This window comes from Drosophila novamexicana, unplaced genomic scaffold, assembly GCF_003285875.2.
Source record: "Drosophila novamexicana strain 15010-1031.04,08,12 unplaced genomic scaffold, DnovRS2.1 tig00000820-arrow-pilon, whole genome shotgun sequence".
In the NCBI taxonomy this organism is placed as follows: Eukaryota; Metazoa; Arthropoda; class Insecta; order Diptera; family Drosophilidae; genus Drosophila; species Drosophila novamexicana.
This window is the reverse complement of record NW_020824828.1, coordinates 2,790,527-2,805,252: the sequence shown is the minus strand read 5'-3', so window position 1 is coordinate 2,805,252 and position 14,726 is coordinate 2,790,527. Positions and strand designations below refer to the sequence as shown.

General features: G+C 35.6%; 2 protein-coding genes across 4 annotated transcripts in view; both read right to left on the bottom strand.

The window, feature by feature from the left end:
• LOC115764402 (disintegrin and metalloproteinase domain-containing protein 9) overlaps positions 1-11,570 on the bottom strand; it is a 31,383-nt gene extending 19,813 nt beyond the window's left edge. For all 3 annotated transcript variants that reach the window (XM_030707391.1, XM_030707392.1, XM_030707393.1), the window contains exons 1-7: positions 11,349-11,570; positions 4,076-4,126; positions 3,782-3,930; positions 3,314-3,370; positions 2,883-2,956; positions 2,700-2,772; positions 68-214 (exon numbers count right to left, since the gene is read on the bottom strand). In XM_030707391.1, coding sequence (XP_030563251.1) covers positions 68-214; positions 2,700-2,772; positions 2,883-2,956; positions 3,314-3,370; positions 3,782-3,930; positions 4,076-4,126; positions 11,349-11,418 — 621 coding nt within the window. In that variant the 5' untranslated portion in view covers positions 11,419-11,570. The remainder of the gene's footprint in view (positions 1-67; positions 215-2,699; positions 2,773-2,882; positions 2,957-3,313; positions 3,371-3,781; positions 3,931-4,075; positions 4,127-11,348) is intronic.
• LOC115764401 (ubiquitin-conjugating enzyme E2-22 kDa-like) lies at positions 1,117-2,522 on the bottom strand. The gene has a single exon (XM_030707390.1). The coding sequence runs from the start codon at positions 2,384-2,386 to the stop codon at positions 1,787-1,789; it is 600 nt and encodes a 199-aa protein (XP_030563250.1). The 5' UTR covers positions 2,387-2,522; the 3' UTR covers positions 1,117-1,786.
• Positions 11,571-14,726: the final 3,156 nt, after the last annotated feature.

The window sequence follows — 14,726 nt, the reverse complement described above, 5'->3', positions numbered from 1 at the left end:
TACAACCACGATGAACGGGGCATTTGATTACAGGCTAATTACCTTAGTCTGGGATCACCTAACTTACCGATAGATCACCGCCGTAAAAGGGATGTATGACAAAGGTCTCGTTGCCAATATGTATGACACCGCTAACGCCGTTGCAGGTATGAAAGGCGGCACTAGCACCCGGATAATCCTTCACTGTGCCATGATAGTAACAGTGCTCAATGTCCTGCAACAAAAACAAATGAGATATATAATATGGTGGTCCGACGTTGACAAGATTATGCTTATATGAAATGGAAACTATGTGGTACAGCTGTTCGATGTGTTGCCTGAAAGGGAATGTCAGACCTTTGCGCCTCTTTCAACTCAAAACATGTGTATGATCAAATTATAATACGCTCTAAGAGGCAATTGCATAGTTGTACTTCAAAGCATTCAAGTTTTATTATAAATAAATGTCTCCGCTAACTTATACAAGTTTCTATTCAACAGAAAGAGTGCTCTAGTCACGAGTATCTGATCTTGAATCCAGCGCCAAGCTGCCTTTTAAAGCACTTTACCTTCTGAGCCCCACAATTTGAGAAGTGCACTCCTGAGTGACTTCGATGCTTGTGGTCGAATGTTTATGAAAGTTTCAGGACTTAACATTTGATATTCAAAACTCTAAAGGCGCAAATCTCTAGCTTTGAAAACCCATTTTGGTTGAATGTATTTAGCTCTTAAGACAATCTCAAAATCGATATTGATCGATATTGATTTAAGAATTGGTCTAATCTTTTTGAAATTTTCAGGATTTGAACATGACAGTCAAAAGAGAGCATATACCAAAGCGCTTGGCTCTAGCTTCAATTTCTTTACCACATTTTGGTCGAGTATATCTAGCTCTTATAACAAAGCTATGACAAAATCGATATTTATCGAGATTATGCAAAAATTGTATGATTACAGAAAAAACTATCGCATTCTGTATGTGGTATAGAAAAATATTTTTTACTGATTTCAAGTCTCCAGCTCTTCTTTGACGCCACACAGACGGAAAAACGTAATTTGAGCATGAATCTGAATAGGTATTTATAGACCGGCATGCCCAAGAGTATAGATCTTTATTTTATTTTTTAAAATATTCAAATTCAGGCAAAATACTATTAGTATTTCATTGTTTTATGATTATTAAAGTGCAAGTAATATTGATATTTAGCAAAACAATAAATGCGTATGCGCAAACCCTGGGATCTGTTACATAACATACTCGTATACCTAAATCAACTGCAATGTACAATGCACTCAAAAATAACAGAACAAACCGACCGATTCCGTCTCCCATATTTATTTCGAATGCCTAAGAATTCGCCAAGAGCACAGTGACACATGAGAACGTGAGTCCTGGTGAATTCCTGGGTATTCGAAATAACGGGCGAGCCAGAAGGGGTCCGAATGTCGAGCACTAAACTTGAATTACACAGTAAATAAATTTCGAAATGTTGGAAACCGACAAAAATACTACGTAATACAAATTTGGGCGTTGCAAATTGTTGGACCAGGTCCATGGATTACACTTTGCATGTTGGAAAATCTGACTGCTGCGGCAGCTGTAAGAAACTGTACTAGAATTTTGGGCTGTTATTTTCGTTTCTGTTGTTGTTGGTGTTGGTGTTGATGTGATTGTAGTTGATATTGTTGTTGTTGTTATTGTTGTTGCTTATAATCGCTCGTTGATTTTGAATATGTTGCTGATGTTGTTGTTATTGTTGTTGGCATTGGTGCTGTTGTTGATTTTGTGAACCCCAGTTCCGCACACCTAAATAAATAGACAATCGGCAGCCCTCTCCAGATCCCAATTCTCTTTAGAGAGCACCGCGCGCGCCTTATGCTCATCGATGCCCATATCCTTGAGACGCTCAATCTTCAGATCCAAATCGGGAAACGTACGGGATCCGCCCGCATACGCGCTAGTCCAATGCTTGGCCGTTAGTAAAAATAGATCGTGCCGCTTTTTGAACTGATAGGCAACCACAAAGTCCTGCCAATCGTCTGGCTCGGCAGCGGTCAGCATACCCTGTAGCGATAACAAAACAGTGCTCAGTGTCATGGCTGCGGCCCAATGATCCTTCAGGATGTCCATGCGTATGGCCCCAGTCACCGATGAGATGTTCGGATGCCAGATGCGTGTCATAAAGCGAACTTCTGGTGGACTGAATGGATATTTATCTGGCACCTTGATTTCAAGCACAAATTTACCGCCCTCATACGGCGTGCCGCGCGGCCCAGTTATCTCGCCGCGCAGCTCTGTCCAGCTATCATTGACGAGCTCCATTTTGATCAGGCACTGGCGGAACTCTTCACCGCTGAGTGCCTCTTTAAACTCGCGCTTGATGCGCGCCTCAGCCATGTTTGTCATGGTTCCTCAAAGATGTTCTTGTTATTGTTTTTGTTGTTCTTGTGTTGTAAATCGCGCTGTATTTATTCTTTACGTTCCAAGATTTTTTTGTTGTTTTCCATATATATTATATACGAAACGCTTCAGTTTTTCTATTTTATTAAAAACTGACACTTGTTCGAATACAAATGGCTCGGAATTCGGACTGCTAGATTGATGCGATTTTAACATACTTTCAATTGTGGCTCAACATTTTAATTTAAATTCCTATCATTGTTTCACAACAATTATGCCACTACAGATTGCTGGGATATTTAAAATGAGGATTACTTACATGCCGATTGCCATCCACTTGATATCCACCGACGTGATAGTGTTTCTGTTGTATGTTGGGTGACAGTAGTTGACTGTAAAAGTAGACGGAATATATAATGCGAAGTAGGAATAATGAATAAGCTACCAAATCTCTTAACTAGTTTAATTTCAACAATAAATCAGCTTTATTTATTCTACTCACGAGTTCAATTCCAAATCCAAACGGAATTTGTGATTGAATGCCTTGATGAGCAGTGAGGTGCGATGAAAATGTTTCTGAAATTTAAAAGGGCAAAAATAAAACAATCTTTAGTACTCCGACTAAATGCCCGCACACAATATATTCCCAATTGTCTAGCTTTTAGCCAAATTGACCTCGGCTTTATTGACCGTATTGTATTTGATTTTATTATACAACTTTTGTTTGAATGCGCCCGAATTCAGCTACATTAAATATAATTATAAATAAATAATCCCTTTTTTATACTACGTGAAACATGACACTTGGGACAATTCTTGTTTTTTATTCCCATTCCAAAATCGATTTCAAACAGAAACGAAATGGATTCGATTACAAAATCCGTGCATTTATTTATGGCCTTAAATGTTTATTTATAAATTCGGCGTACATACCTTTGTCCTGCCTCTGCTGAATCCGCTGTCATCATGTGGGCGTGGTCGTTGTCCCGGCTAAGAAAAAAATTAAATAAAAAACGTCACGCTTTGAATAGTCGGCAAAAAGCGGACTCGCTTACGAATCTAAAACTTAGTATCAAAGCACATAAGGCATTAGATTTGAATGAGAACGGCTGCAGACTATTCATCTTGTGTTTTAAATAAATATTGCAATGGACAGTGGAAATGCCATATAACTGTAAGGTTCCTTTAAGTGATTCAATATAAACTATTTATGATTAAATTTGGATGACTGGCTGTATGTATGTATTGGTGATGTAGATTATGGACTATCTGTGTGTGTGTGTGTGTGTGTGTGTGGATAATGGGACAAACAATATCACGAGTGAATGAAAATAAATGTGAACATACCATTGTGTTTGTTTCGATTTTTCTAGTATTTCTCTTATGCAAATCTTTGCGTACCTTTGGGGGACTAACTTCGCGAGTTGAGATTCCCATCTTTTCGTGATGACGCAGTTGCACCGGATAGATTATTTGATAATAATGTCCACCAATACGACGCACAAGTTCCTGATTTTGTCTATACTCTTTGAGTAAACGTTCCACTTCACCTGCAAAAAAGAATTATTTAAAAATGCTCGCTAAAGTATTTCTTCAATCATCGATTCGAAGAATAACACTCCCTCAATCACGCACATTAACATTAAAACTACACATATAATGGAAAACTAATTGCTATAAGGTAAATATACTTACCAACTGGACTTTCTTCGTTCCAAAATGAATCATCGAGCGTATAATCAGCTTCTGCAAAAGAGAAGTATTTTATTAAAATTGAGCTTTTAGTGAATGCGCATTGTGTTTTTAGATGGAATAACAGTTGAGGGCCCCAATAAAAGACTTTTACGACTTGAGTTCTCAGCTAGGTTTTCGTCTGGGAAACTCAAGCTCAAGTATCAAATAACTCAGCTAAAAAACTCTGATCAGTGTAAACACACGACTAAGAAACTCAGTTGAAATGAACATATAGATTTACCCGCCGTTTGGCAGCCCTAGAAAATGACAGCTCAGAAGAGCGCTCAGATTATATATATTAAATAATAAATAACATGTTATATTTCGTTAAAGCTTTTCCTCTGAGAAGGTAAGCCTCAGTCGGAAGCTCAGTTGCAAACTCAGACTCAGCTTCAGTAAATGATGAAATATCAGTTTAGCATAAAACCCCGAACCTCCCTGGTCTAGATTTTAGCATCATGTTTAAAGCGACCTTTAAAGATCAATTATTTAATCGGATCAATTATTTAAGAAGATGATTATTCAAAGCCTGCAATGTGAAGCGAATAATTGATGGAATAATGTCAGATTGGCAGGCCCGTAAAATGTACGTCTACTCAAAAACCCCCTTCAAATTTTTGAAACAGCTTCAGCATAAAAATTCAGCTTGCTTAGAATTAGCTGGGACTCGCTGGAATGCCTCAAGACAGTTTAGCTATCGGACTAGTTCTCAGATTTCTCAATAGCCCGTCTATGATAATAATTTCAATTAAAATTGATTTCCAAGAACCGGAAACATGAGAGCTGTTTCTCAATCTACGGATTATATATTGGGCTGTACTTTAGTTTTTTGTTGTTACAGACCATATATCGTTTCAGAATCCAAACGCTTTGCCAAATTTCGTACACGACGGTAAAGCGTAGGAATTCTAAAACGATACGATGGACATTATTTAATGTTAAAAGCCTAAAAATAAATTTAACAAAATTACTCGCTCATTGTACTGAAAATTGCAAATTATATGAAAGCAAAAATAAATTCAAACATTACAAATAACACGACATTTACAAAATAAATGTTTTAATTTAACATAATATGAAATTATAATTTGATTGAACATTTGTACCATTATGGACCGTTACAAGTTAATAATTGTGGTTCTGCCAGTAAAACTTGCCTAACCACAATTAAACAATAAATGATAAGTTAAATTTCAATTTACGCACAACGTTTGTGAGCCACAAAATGCATTTCGAATTTCGAATTGGGCAATGATGCGTTTATCATTAATTACGCCTTCTATGAAACCAGCATAAATTGAAACACATGCAAAGCAGAGCTCTAATGCAAGCTCTGCCTATGGCTAGTGCATATTAATATCTTGCGCCCAACGTGGACAAATAAAACTAATTATTCGAGTTGCCTAAGCAAACGTAGATAGCAAAGGGTTTAATGGGCGTTAGCAAAATGAGTTACCCCAATTGTGTGCCTTGCATATATTATTATATGCATCCATTGTTGCCATGCAAAACTCCCGCCCACTAATAATCGTTTTTAATCCCATAAACACGTATACACTTAAGTACTTATGAATATTTTCTAACAGGCTAACATATTAACGCTAACGTAAAGACTCCTATTCATAACGTAATATTGTATAATGGCCTAAACATTTTTAGTTAATATTGACGGATACGTTCGCTTACGTACTTAAGTGCATACTCATACACATATATATACATACGCTACTTTGGGTTTAAGGCAATGTGTGTGCTATATATTAGTCAACGGGCAATCATTAGGTATTATCTAAATTAGAAATCTTCCCTAGAAACTAAGGCAACTTAATAAAAGGTGAATATCAACTACAGATGGATTAAATTCTGTAATCTGGTCCCAGGTGTGGGTGCAAAATGTTGCATGATGAAAAGGGATGTTGGCACTAACTTAACATCACATAATTCTGGACAGTTGATGGTAACAAGAGACTCTTTAAAATGGGCACAAGTAGAAAAACGTTTTACAAAAATAAATTGTATAAAAACAGAATAAAATCCGCAATCAACAAGTAAGAATTATTTGTACAGCAAAAAGTAAATCGTCAAATGCACAATTAGCTAAAAATGTAGCTACGTCCACAACCACAAGCCAGCTCCCTGAGGTAAGAGGTAAGCCAGGACATGACAGTTTTGGTTAAAAAATGACAAGTGAGTGCATTGCGGTCGACTGTCACAGACTGCGCAGTACACAAAAATGTAGACTTGCTCAGTTTGCAATCGAGTATAGCACTCTACCTAAAGGAATTAAAGGATATAGGAGTGTGCACAAGCATGTTCCCTCTTTTAAAGGTGGGCTTTTAAAAGCATACAAAAAGCCTGATAAGCCCAAGTATTGGCGGTTCTGCATCCAATGCGTGCTCGTTCATGAATGAGCACAGCCTATTTTGGAGCTTTGAAATATGTAGATGAGTTTTTTTACCCTGAACCCATTAAAAACGGGTAAATGGGTAAGAAAAAATGTATAATGTTTTTGTGATGTTATGTAACAGACAGAAAAAGGGCAACCACGAACCCAAAAAGTATTTATATGTTTGATCAGGACAACGATTTAGCCATGTCCGTCAGCATCAACGCATCAATCTCAACAAAAGCGAAGGACTTAAGAATTTTAAATATACATTCTCTATTAGAAATTATAAGAGCTAGATTCTTACGGTATACATATTCCGATTATCTGCATACCTCCATCATTTCTTTCCAAATGGGAAAAATACGTATTTGTAATAACTTGGAATATACACACTTTTGCATGCCTTATTTAAGCAGATCTGAGATAAAAGGTCAGACATTAAACATCGAAGTTAGTCGAGAATGCATTTGCTTTACACAGTGTGGAGCGAAGGAATGAAAAGACACAGCAATCATATACATATATAAATGTGAGTTTTTCTGTATGCATTTACAGAAGGCAGCTTGGCCTTGGCTTCGGGATATGTCTTAGTCGTATACGACCGGAGCTCAATTACTTGTACTTCTATTCTCTTTTCCCAGTTAATTGATGTGGTAAATAAGGTAAGCTGCCTGTTAGGGTCCGCAAAAAAATAAAGCACAGAGGGATACACTATTATTTGCTCATCGATGCGAGCTTAAGCCCATCGCCGCTGGGAGTCCACATCACTATTGACTGCTGTCAATGCTGAAATTTAGCTGGCAACGCAAAAAAATAAAATATAAAAATAAAATAAAAAACTTGAGTTTTATTTGCACAATGTGTTTATATTGGGGCTTTGCATTGTTGCACGCCAAGTGGTATACAAACCAACCGCCCAGTCACATAGTTGGGCCAAATCCCACAAAATGAGCATCAATCAAAAGTAAATCACGCCGGCGACTTGATGAAAGCGTGACATGTGTTGTTAAAAAAAAAATATGAAAAATCCCAAGGGTTGAGCTCTTTGGGGAGCACAGAAAAAGTTACTTAAACTTCAATAAAGCCAAATTTAAACTTTTTGCGGCATCCTATTTCTATCTCTCGTTAAAAACCAACCAACCAAAGAATGTAAACTGTGTAAAACAAAAACCCCAAGAATTCCTCAGGCTATATATTTACACGGTCTGAGTTTCCCGCTGAGTTTTCGCCTGAGTTGTGCTCAGGCCGTGTAAACACAAGTCTGAGCAGCTTATACGAAATAGAACCTTTTCTATTCATTTGTCATTGTCTATGTCTGACAAATTGCAATGTGCTGGTCTGCCACTTATTGCAATTGGTGTTTAATTTTTCGATTGTTTGTAGCTATCGACAATCGATAACAACAAAAATGCTGGCCTTTCTGTCTTTATTACTTGGCAACTTCTTGAAAGATATTTTTTTGACAAAGAAATAATTAAATGTATGCGTGCTTTCCCAAGTTATATTTAAAATTAATTTGAGTCCCATCGAAATAAGTTCCAAAACTTTGAATCTACATTTTCCAAGTATTTTACTCCTGTGAGGCAAAGCTTGAAGTCGAAAAATAAACTTTCGTTGCATGTTCTTTAAGCTGAATTTACCATGTAAGAGGGGTGAAATTTGTGAAACCCGTATCAAATTGATTTTCACAAGGATCTTTTGAAAGGATCAATGTCTCTAAAACACGCATTCATTAAGTTATTATGTAGGGCTTTGCAAATCAGTGGCAAGCGGATCGGACGAAACTAAGAAATTCGCCCAAAAATCGATGACATCCAAGAGGGTTAGATTGGACAAAAAGTGGGAGACATGTCTCAGATGGCTTTTTATAATGATTCTTTGATATATGTTAGAAACCGTAACGTAACCAGCCAAATCTTTGACGGCCATTTCCACAGAAGAGGGATGGATTTTGTAATGAATCTGAATCACGCCTTAAATCAATTTTCATATACACATTCGAAAATGAAAAATTGTTTCATACAACCACTTACAGACTTCTTACACACTTGCAGGTGGAATCTCCCAAAACCCCGTCTTAGCGTAGTACAAACTTTCTATCTCTTACGGTTTTGGCCATGCGTGCATGCATGCAATGGCCTGCAAGTCAGTCATACAGTCTGTCATTCAGTCAGCCAGTTAGTCAGCCAGTCGGCCAGGCAAACAGTTTCATATAAAGACGATTGATATACATGTTTCTTGAACAAATGTTGCTACTTATGCATGCTGTAAGTCCTTCAAGAAATCCTTCAAAAAGTACCGTAAGACGTACAGGATAAAAATATAAATAGGTTTATTCAATGCAGACGATTGCACATTTCTGGCATCAAGGTTGAGTGGTTCTCAAGGACGTTTCTGTCAAACAGCATTGCTTAAAATAGATTCAAATGATGAAAAGGGAAAGAAATCGAATGTCAGTTGCCAGCTGATGTAGTGTAGCATTTGTATTAGCATGGACTGTAAGAGCTCACCCATTAGGTTAAGGGTCATCGAAACATAAGTACAGCCAGTAAACGCTAGTTGCTACTTCATCTCCATTTTTTAAAAACGTATTTTTTTTACCAACAATATTAGCTAATAAATGGCTTGAAATATGGATATGGATTAAATAAAAAAGTCCTATCGATCAAAAGAGCGTACTAAAAGTGACTTTCTTGAATTAATAAAATGATAGCAAATGGTATAACATATTAAGTAAATGGTATAAATCACCAAAATTAAAAATTAAGCTCGCATTTAACGATTTGTCATAATTCACCTAAAATTATAGTATTGGAACTAACTAATCTTTAGATGTATATGAAAATGCATTAGCATTGAATTGAATCGAGATTCTTGCTTTTTATTGCTTTCATTAATGTTTTGGGGTATGATTTTTTATTAGACATAAAATATCTTTTGGCCATCTGGGACCAGCCGGAACATGAGTTTCCGATCTTATTACATGCACACTTATTAATATGCATATCTATATAGAGATATTTGAATTTATAGTACGAATTCCGATTCTTGGTGTCAGATCAAGTACACTGCAATTATATGAAATATATTCTCTAACGATAGGAAAGTAATAAGTATAGGAAATAATACATTATATGTAATCGCTGCATAACTAAATGTTGACTAAAAGAAACCCACTTTGAACAATAATATATTACATTTATTTTTTGAAAAGCCTAAAAGCTAACAAGCGCTACGGATTAAGTTCTTGTTTCTATATCATTAGTTCTTAAGGAAGAGCTACATATACATTTGGAAACTTCTAAACATAGTTCCATTACAATTTTGCTTGGCATATAGTCAACAATAGTAAACACTCTTATTGGTATATAAAAACTAAATATAAAACAGATTAATATTGCAATAGGAGTCGTAAGCCCTATAATTTAGGAACACTTTTTACAATAGTTCGACTATTACAAAAATCAGACAAAGATATTTAATAAAAGTCGAACTTTATCGGACAACCAAAAGACATATTTGAAAACCATAACACATCTTCTAGGCAATGTTATCCAACCCGCCCGATTTTACAGAGTTGAAAACTTGAGAACCCTTGAAAAAAAAACCCTTCAGGCTATCCTCTTTTGCAAAAGCGAATCGAAAGAAATACTATCAGCAAGTATGACAACAGGAATAGAAAAATTGGGCACGTTAACTTACAAAAAATTAAAGTAACTCAACCTAATCATTACAGGCATAACAGCAACAGAAAAAAAATAATTAGATAAAAATAAGACAAGCGTTTAACATAATCGAAAAACAATCGAACTAGAGCATTATAATAATTGTTAAGAACTAAGAAACGAGAGCATACTAAGATAATAGCAGATACAATTGCTGGTATTTCTGATAACTCTGATATTCAAACTCCAAATTACTGGATTAACAGCAAGTGAAGTCCTCGATAGATGCGTTATTTAAGTGAAGTAAGGACTAACTAAACAAGAAAACTAAACTAAACTAAACAAGATATAGATACATAAGGACAACTAAGCAATACAGTCGAAGGTCATAGTAGCCTGTGCTGTTCAATATGTTAAAATAACAGTCTGAAGCTGTGAGTTATACTCAAATGAGTAATAAAATATTGAACAGAATCAATCATAAAGTATGAATCAGATATAAAATTTTGACTCTGTCAGAAGAGCATATTGCTCGCCAAAACTTTCATGTGACTAACACAACTTGCCCCAACTACTTTCGGAGGCTTATATAACATAACGATTCTGACGTATTGACTAGCTACAAAGCAATCGTTTGCAAACATTTGCGAATATTAAATAAAACAAAAAAACCCATTATGCTGTGGTCGCACGCAAAAAAGAGAAAATTGCGCTTTGATTCCAGGGTTAATAAGCAAATTTACATGTAAATGCTGCACGCTTCTATTTTGCGCACAAAAACAAAATTAAATGCAAATTTGATGAATTGAAAAAAATGCAAAATTGATAATGCATAATATTTATTATTACAAATATCTACAAGCCAATTTGTGTGACAATTCAAGTGAATCAAATAAAAACAATACAAAATAAATGATGAAAAATGAGAACAAAATTGACGATTTTAATTTGTGAATTATTTAAATATCTAATTTGCAAACGACTGCTGTAAATGTCAAACACATTTATGCAAATGCAGGGCACGGACGACATTTGTTCAATAACCATAATTCTGTATCTTTAAAAAAAACCTTTATGCCATGAATTTATGAGTTTAAATAAGCCTTGTTGAATATGTGGAGCCCTAAGTGTGTATATGGGTATACTTATATATAGTTATGTATATACATGAGGTACTTACCACCAGCGGAGTGGACCAAGGCACAAAGCTGGGCTATGATGACGACCAAAGAAGCGAGTGTTATCCACATGACGGCGATTGCACTGACGTCTCCTCGTTGGCCTTGGTGCTCTCCCGACCAAAGGTGACTTGCTTCAAACGGCTGCTGGCTGGTAGACTTTTTAGTTGATACACCCGCAATCTCTCACTCACATACGATTGTCGCAATTGCTTTCAAGCTCTGAGGAAATTGGCTTCTAATTGTTTGGCTCTAATTCTTTCTAATGTGTTGCTTGTGGCTTAGCTAGATCTTCCACAGCAGTTGGTGGCAGAAGCTAAGGCTGGGACTGTTGCAGTGACTGTTGCAGCTGCTGTGGCTAAGGTTGCGGCTGTGGCCTTGGCTGTGGCTGAGGCAGAGGTTGTGTTGTATGGCAGTGGCGGGCAGGCGTGACTGGGTGTTGCTCGGCTGACGTCAGTGTGCAGGTCAAGTCGATATTGCGGCATCATTTCGCGCTGCACAATGCCCTTGCTGACCAGCTTCCTTACGACTACTTTGCCGCCCCTTTTCACACACTTAGGTCTAGCACTTTTTTTAATAATCACTTATTTCTTGTACGAGTTTCAAAAAAAATATAAACAAAAATCACTGTTTTTTAACTCTCTTTTCACAATCACAATAAAAAAATATTTGCTGTTTGCTTCACCAGAGGCTTGTCACAAACGCCCGCCGTTCTGGGGCGTATACTGATTGCAATTGTCTATCATACGAAGCTGATCTGCAAAGACATATAGAATACATATAGAAGATTATTTATTTATCTAGGCAAAATGCTTAAGGTGTACAAATTTGTATATGCCAGTTTAATTGAGCAGGACATCAAACAAAACGTCCTTGCATACATAAAGCAGATACTGGACATATGTGGTAAAATAGTTTAATGAGGATGTGCATTATAATGCTCTTAACTAGACGGCTAGATATCAAATCGGTTCAATGCAAATTTAAGATATTTGGCGAAAATCAATATATATATATAAATATATTTCTTTATATATAATAATATATATATATATATATATATATATATATATATATATATATATATATATATATATATATATATATATATATATATATACATATATACATTTTCACATTTGAAAGATCTAGACGATTATCTATGGCACTTACAATTGGAATATTTATCAGTTAGCAACATGTTAACTATATTTTGATATAAACAGAACTATATACTCGCTATATTTGTATGTATTAAAAGTGCATAAATATGCCGAAAAATTTATGTATTGTTCCGGCAAAACGCGCTGGCCGATCACTGATCCACGACTAAGCGATCGGCCCCGGCCGAAGCAACTGCAGATGCTCGTCAACGAACCTCGATTTGCAGACACTGTAGCTTCCGTACAGTGGGCATAAAGCGAATACCAAAGATGATAAAGTATTGTTTTAGTCGGGAATCATGCTATTTCATATAGTAAGGCTGATAGCCGGGAATCGAATCATAGTCAAAAGTTTGGTTCAAACTAAATGCCTTTGAAGGCGACCTAGTATAAAGCATAATTAGCTGGAACCATCTATATAATCTAGATCAAATGTAGCCCACAACTTCTATATAAAAATATGTACGGCTAGAAATATTTTCAGTAGAATGGGCAAGAAATTAAAAATTGAATTGTTTTATTTATATTTTGGAAATATATGACAAGCCCAGGTTTGAAACAATATCAAGTGGTAAATCGAGTTCACGAACTTAACCTCAAGGCAAAGATGGACATATTTATGCAATACTTCTGATAATTATTAATTGAATTGAAAAAGTTCATACGAATATTTACAGCAAATTATCCTCTTAGTAACACTTAACCTATACTTGACTTTAAGAAAAATTTCAATATGTTAAAACCCAAATTGTACTCAAAAGCATTGACTAAAATGTTATCGAATTTGAAAGAGCAACTCAATTAATAATGAGAAAGTTTGTATTGTGACGAGTTTTGTTTGATTCCACTGTTTGCCGCCTAATTAACCAAGGGCAGCCATAAAGGGGTCATAGTTAAATCATAGCAAAAGCAATGGCAAGCCCGAACTGCTTAAATAATTAATTGCGGCGACCCTCATGCGAACGGATGGATAGACGGCTAGCCAGTCAAGGGTGCACAAAGTGGATACATAAACAAATCATGATGCGAATATGTCCCTGAATAACGTCAACTGTGCGGATGCCGCTCGTTTATAATTGGATTCTGCTATAAGTCAATTAATGAGTCCATTTTCGATATTCTCAGTTAATTTCATTGTTGTGCGAGCAGCTTTTATCAGCTCGTAACCGACCGCCGCTAATATCAATTAGCTGCCAGGGAAACTATCCTTTGATTTAACTACTTCTGCGAATAAAATGTTTTCACTGGTAAAGCATTTTCTGTATTTTCATGCAGCTTACCAATGATTTTTCAACTTTATTTCGCTATCTCTTTTCAAACTATTTAATTTCACTCCTGTTTCTTTCGCCCTCTTACTGACCCACCCTGCCTATCGTATTATTCTTATAACTTATATTCTTTACAAAAAGGAACTTTCTTATGCTTTTCTTTTTCTCTTTCTTTTAATGTGTTTTAATATAATGTAGGTAATTAAAAACTACTTCCGAGATATACCTTTCCTCTTAATGCCTTTCTATTTACCTGTAGATTTAATTAACATAACAGTCAACAGTTAGCTGTAAATAGGGGCATAGATAGCCGGACGGGCAAATAAAATACTCCCATCGTGTTGCTGATGTTATTAAAAATGTTTGTAATTCCTCTAAGCTTTTAGCAGCTATTCATTCTATTGCAATATAAATTAAGCTATCACTGCAGTACTACGCCAACTATTTGCAAATTAAAATAACTTATAGACACGGAACTCGCCTTTTTGCAACTTTGTTCGCTTTTCAATATGCCAGGTTATTAAAGCAAGCCGCACATAATATTTTACTGCAGTCTGCCATAAAGCAGTTTATATAAAAAAAAATATATCCAAATACAAATAAAAGAAGATTGTGCAGAGTCGAGTAAAAGCAGCTGTAGGCAAAATTTACTTTCAAAGTAAAGTTGTTAAAGTATTAAGTCGAGCTTTATAATAAATCCCAACACTTAACGCACACAACTGAAGCGATATTCGTTCGGAATCACATTTTGGTCATGGCTTTATTTTAAATGAATATAAATCTATTAATTCAATTGGACTTAACGCATTTGTCCATTTCGAAAATAAGATTACTTTTAATTTTGTAACCAAATTGATAGCTATTTTTGAAAAAAACAAACAATTTTAAATCAAACCAAAATCAATTTGCATGTCCTTAAAATTAAAAAAAAAAACTACCTTCAGATATA

Bases quoted from the DNA above. Each gene is read 5' to 3' on its own strand.
- LOC115764401 (XM_030707390.1), bottom strand. From the start codon at position 2,386: ATGACAAACATGGCTGAGGCGCGCATCAAGCGCGAGTTTAAAGAGGCA.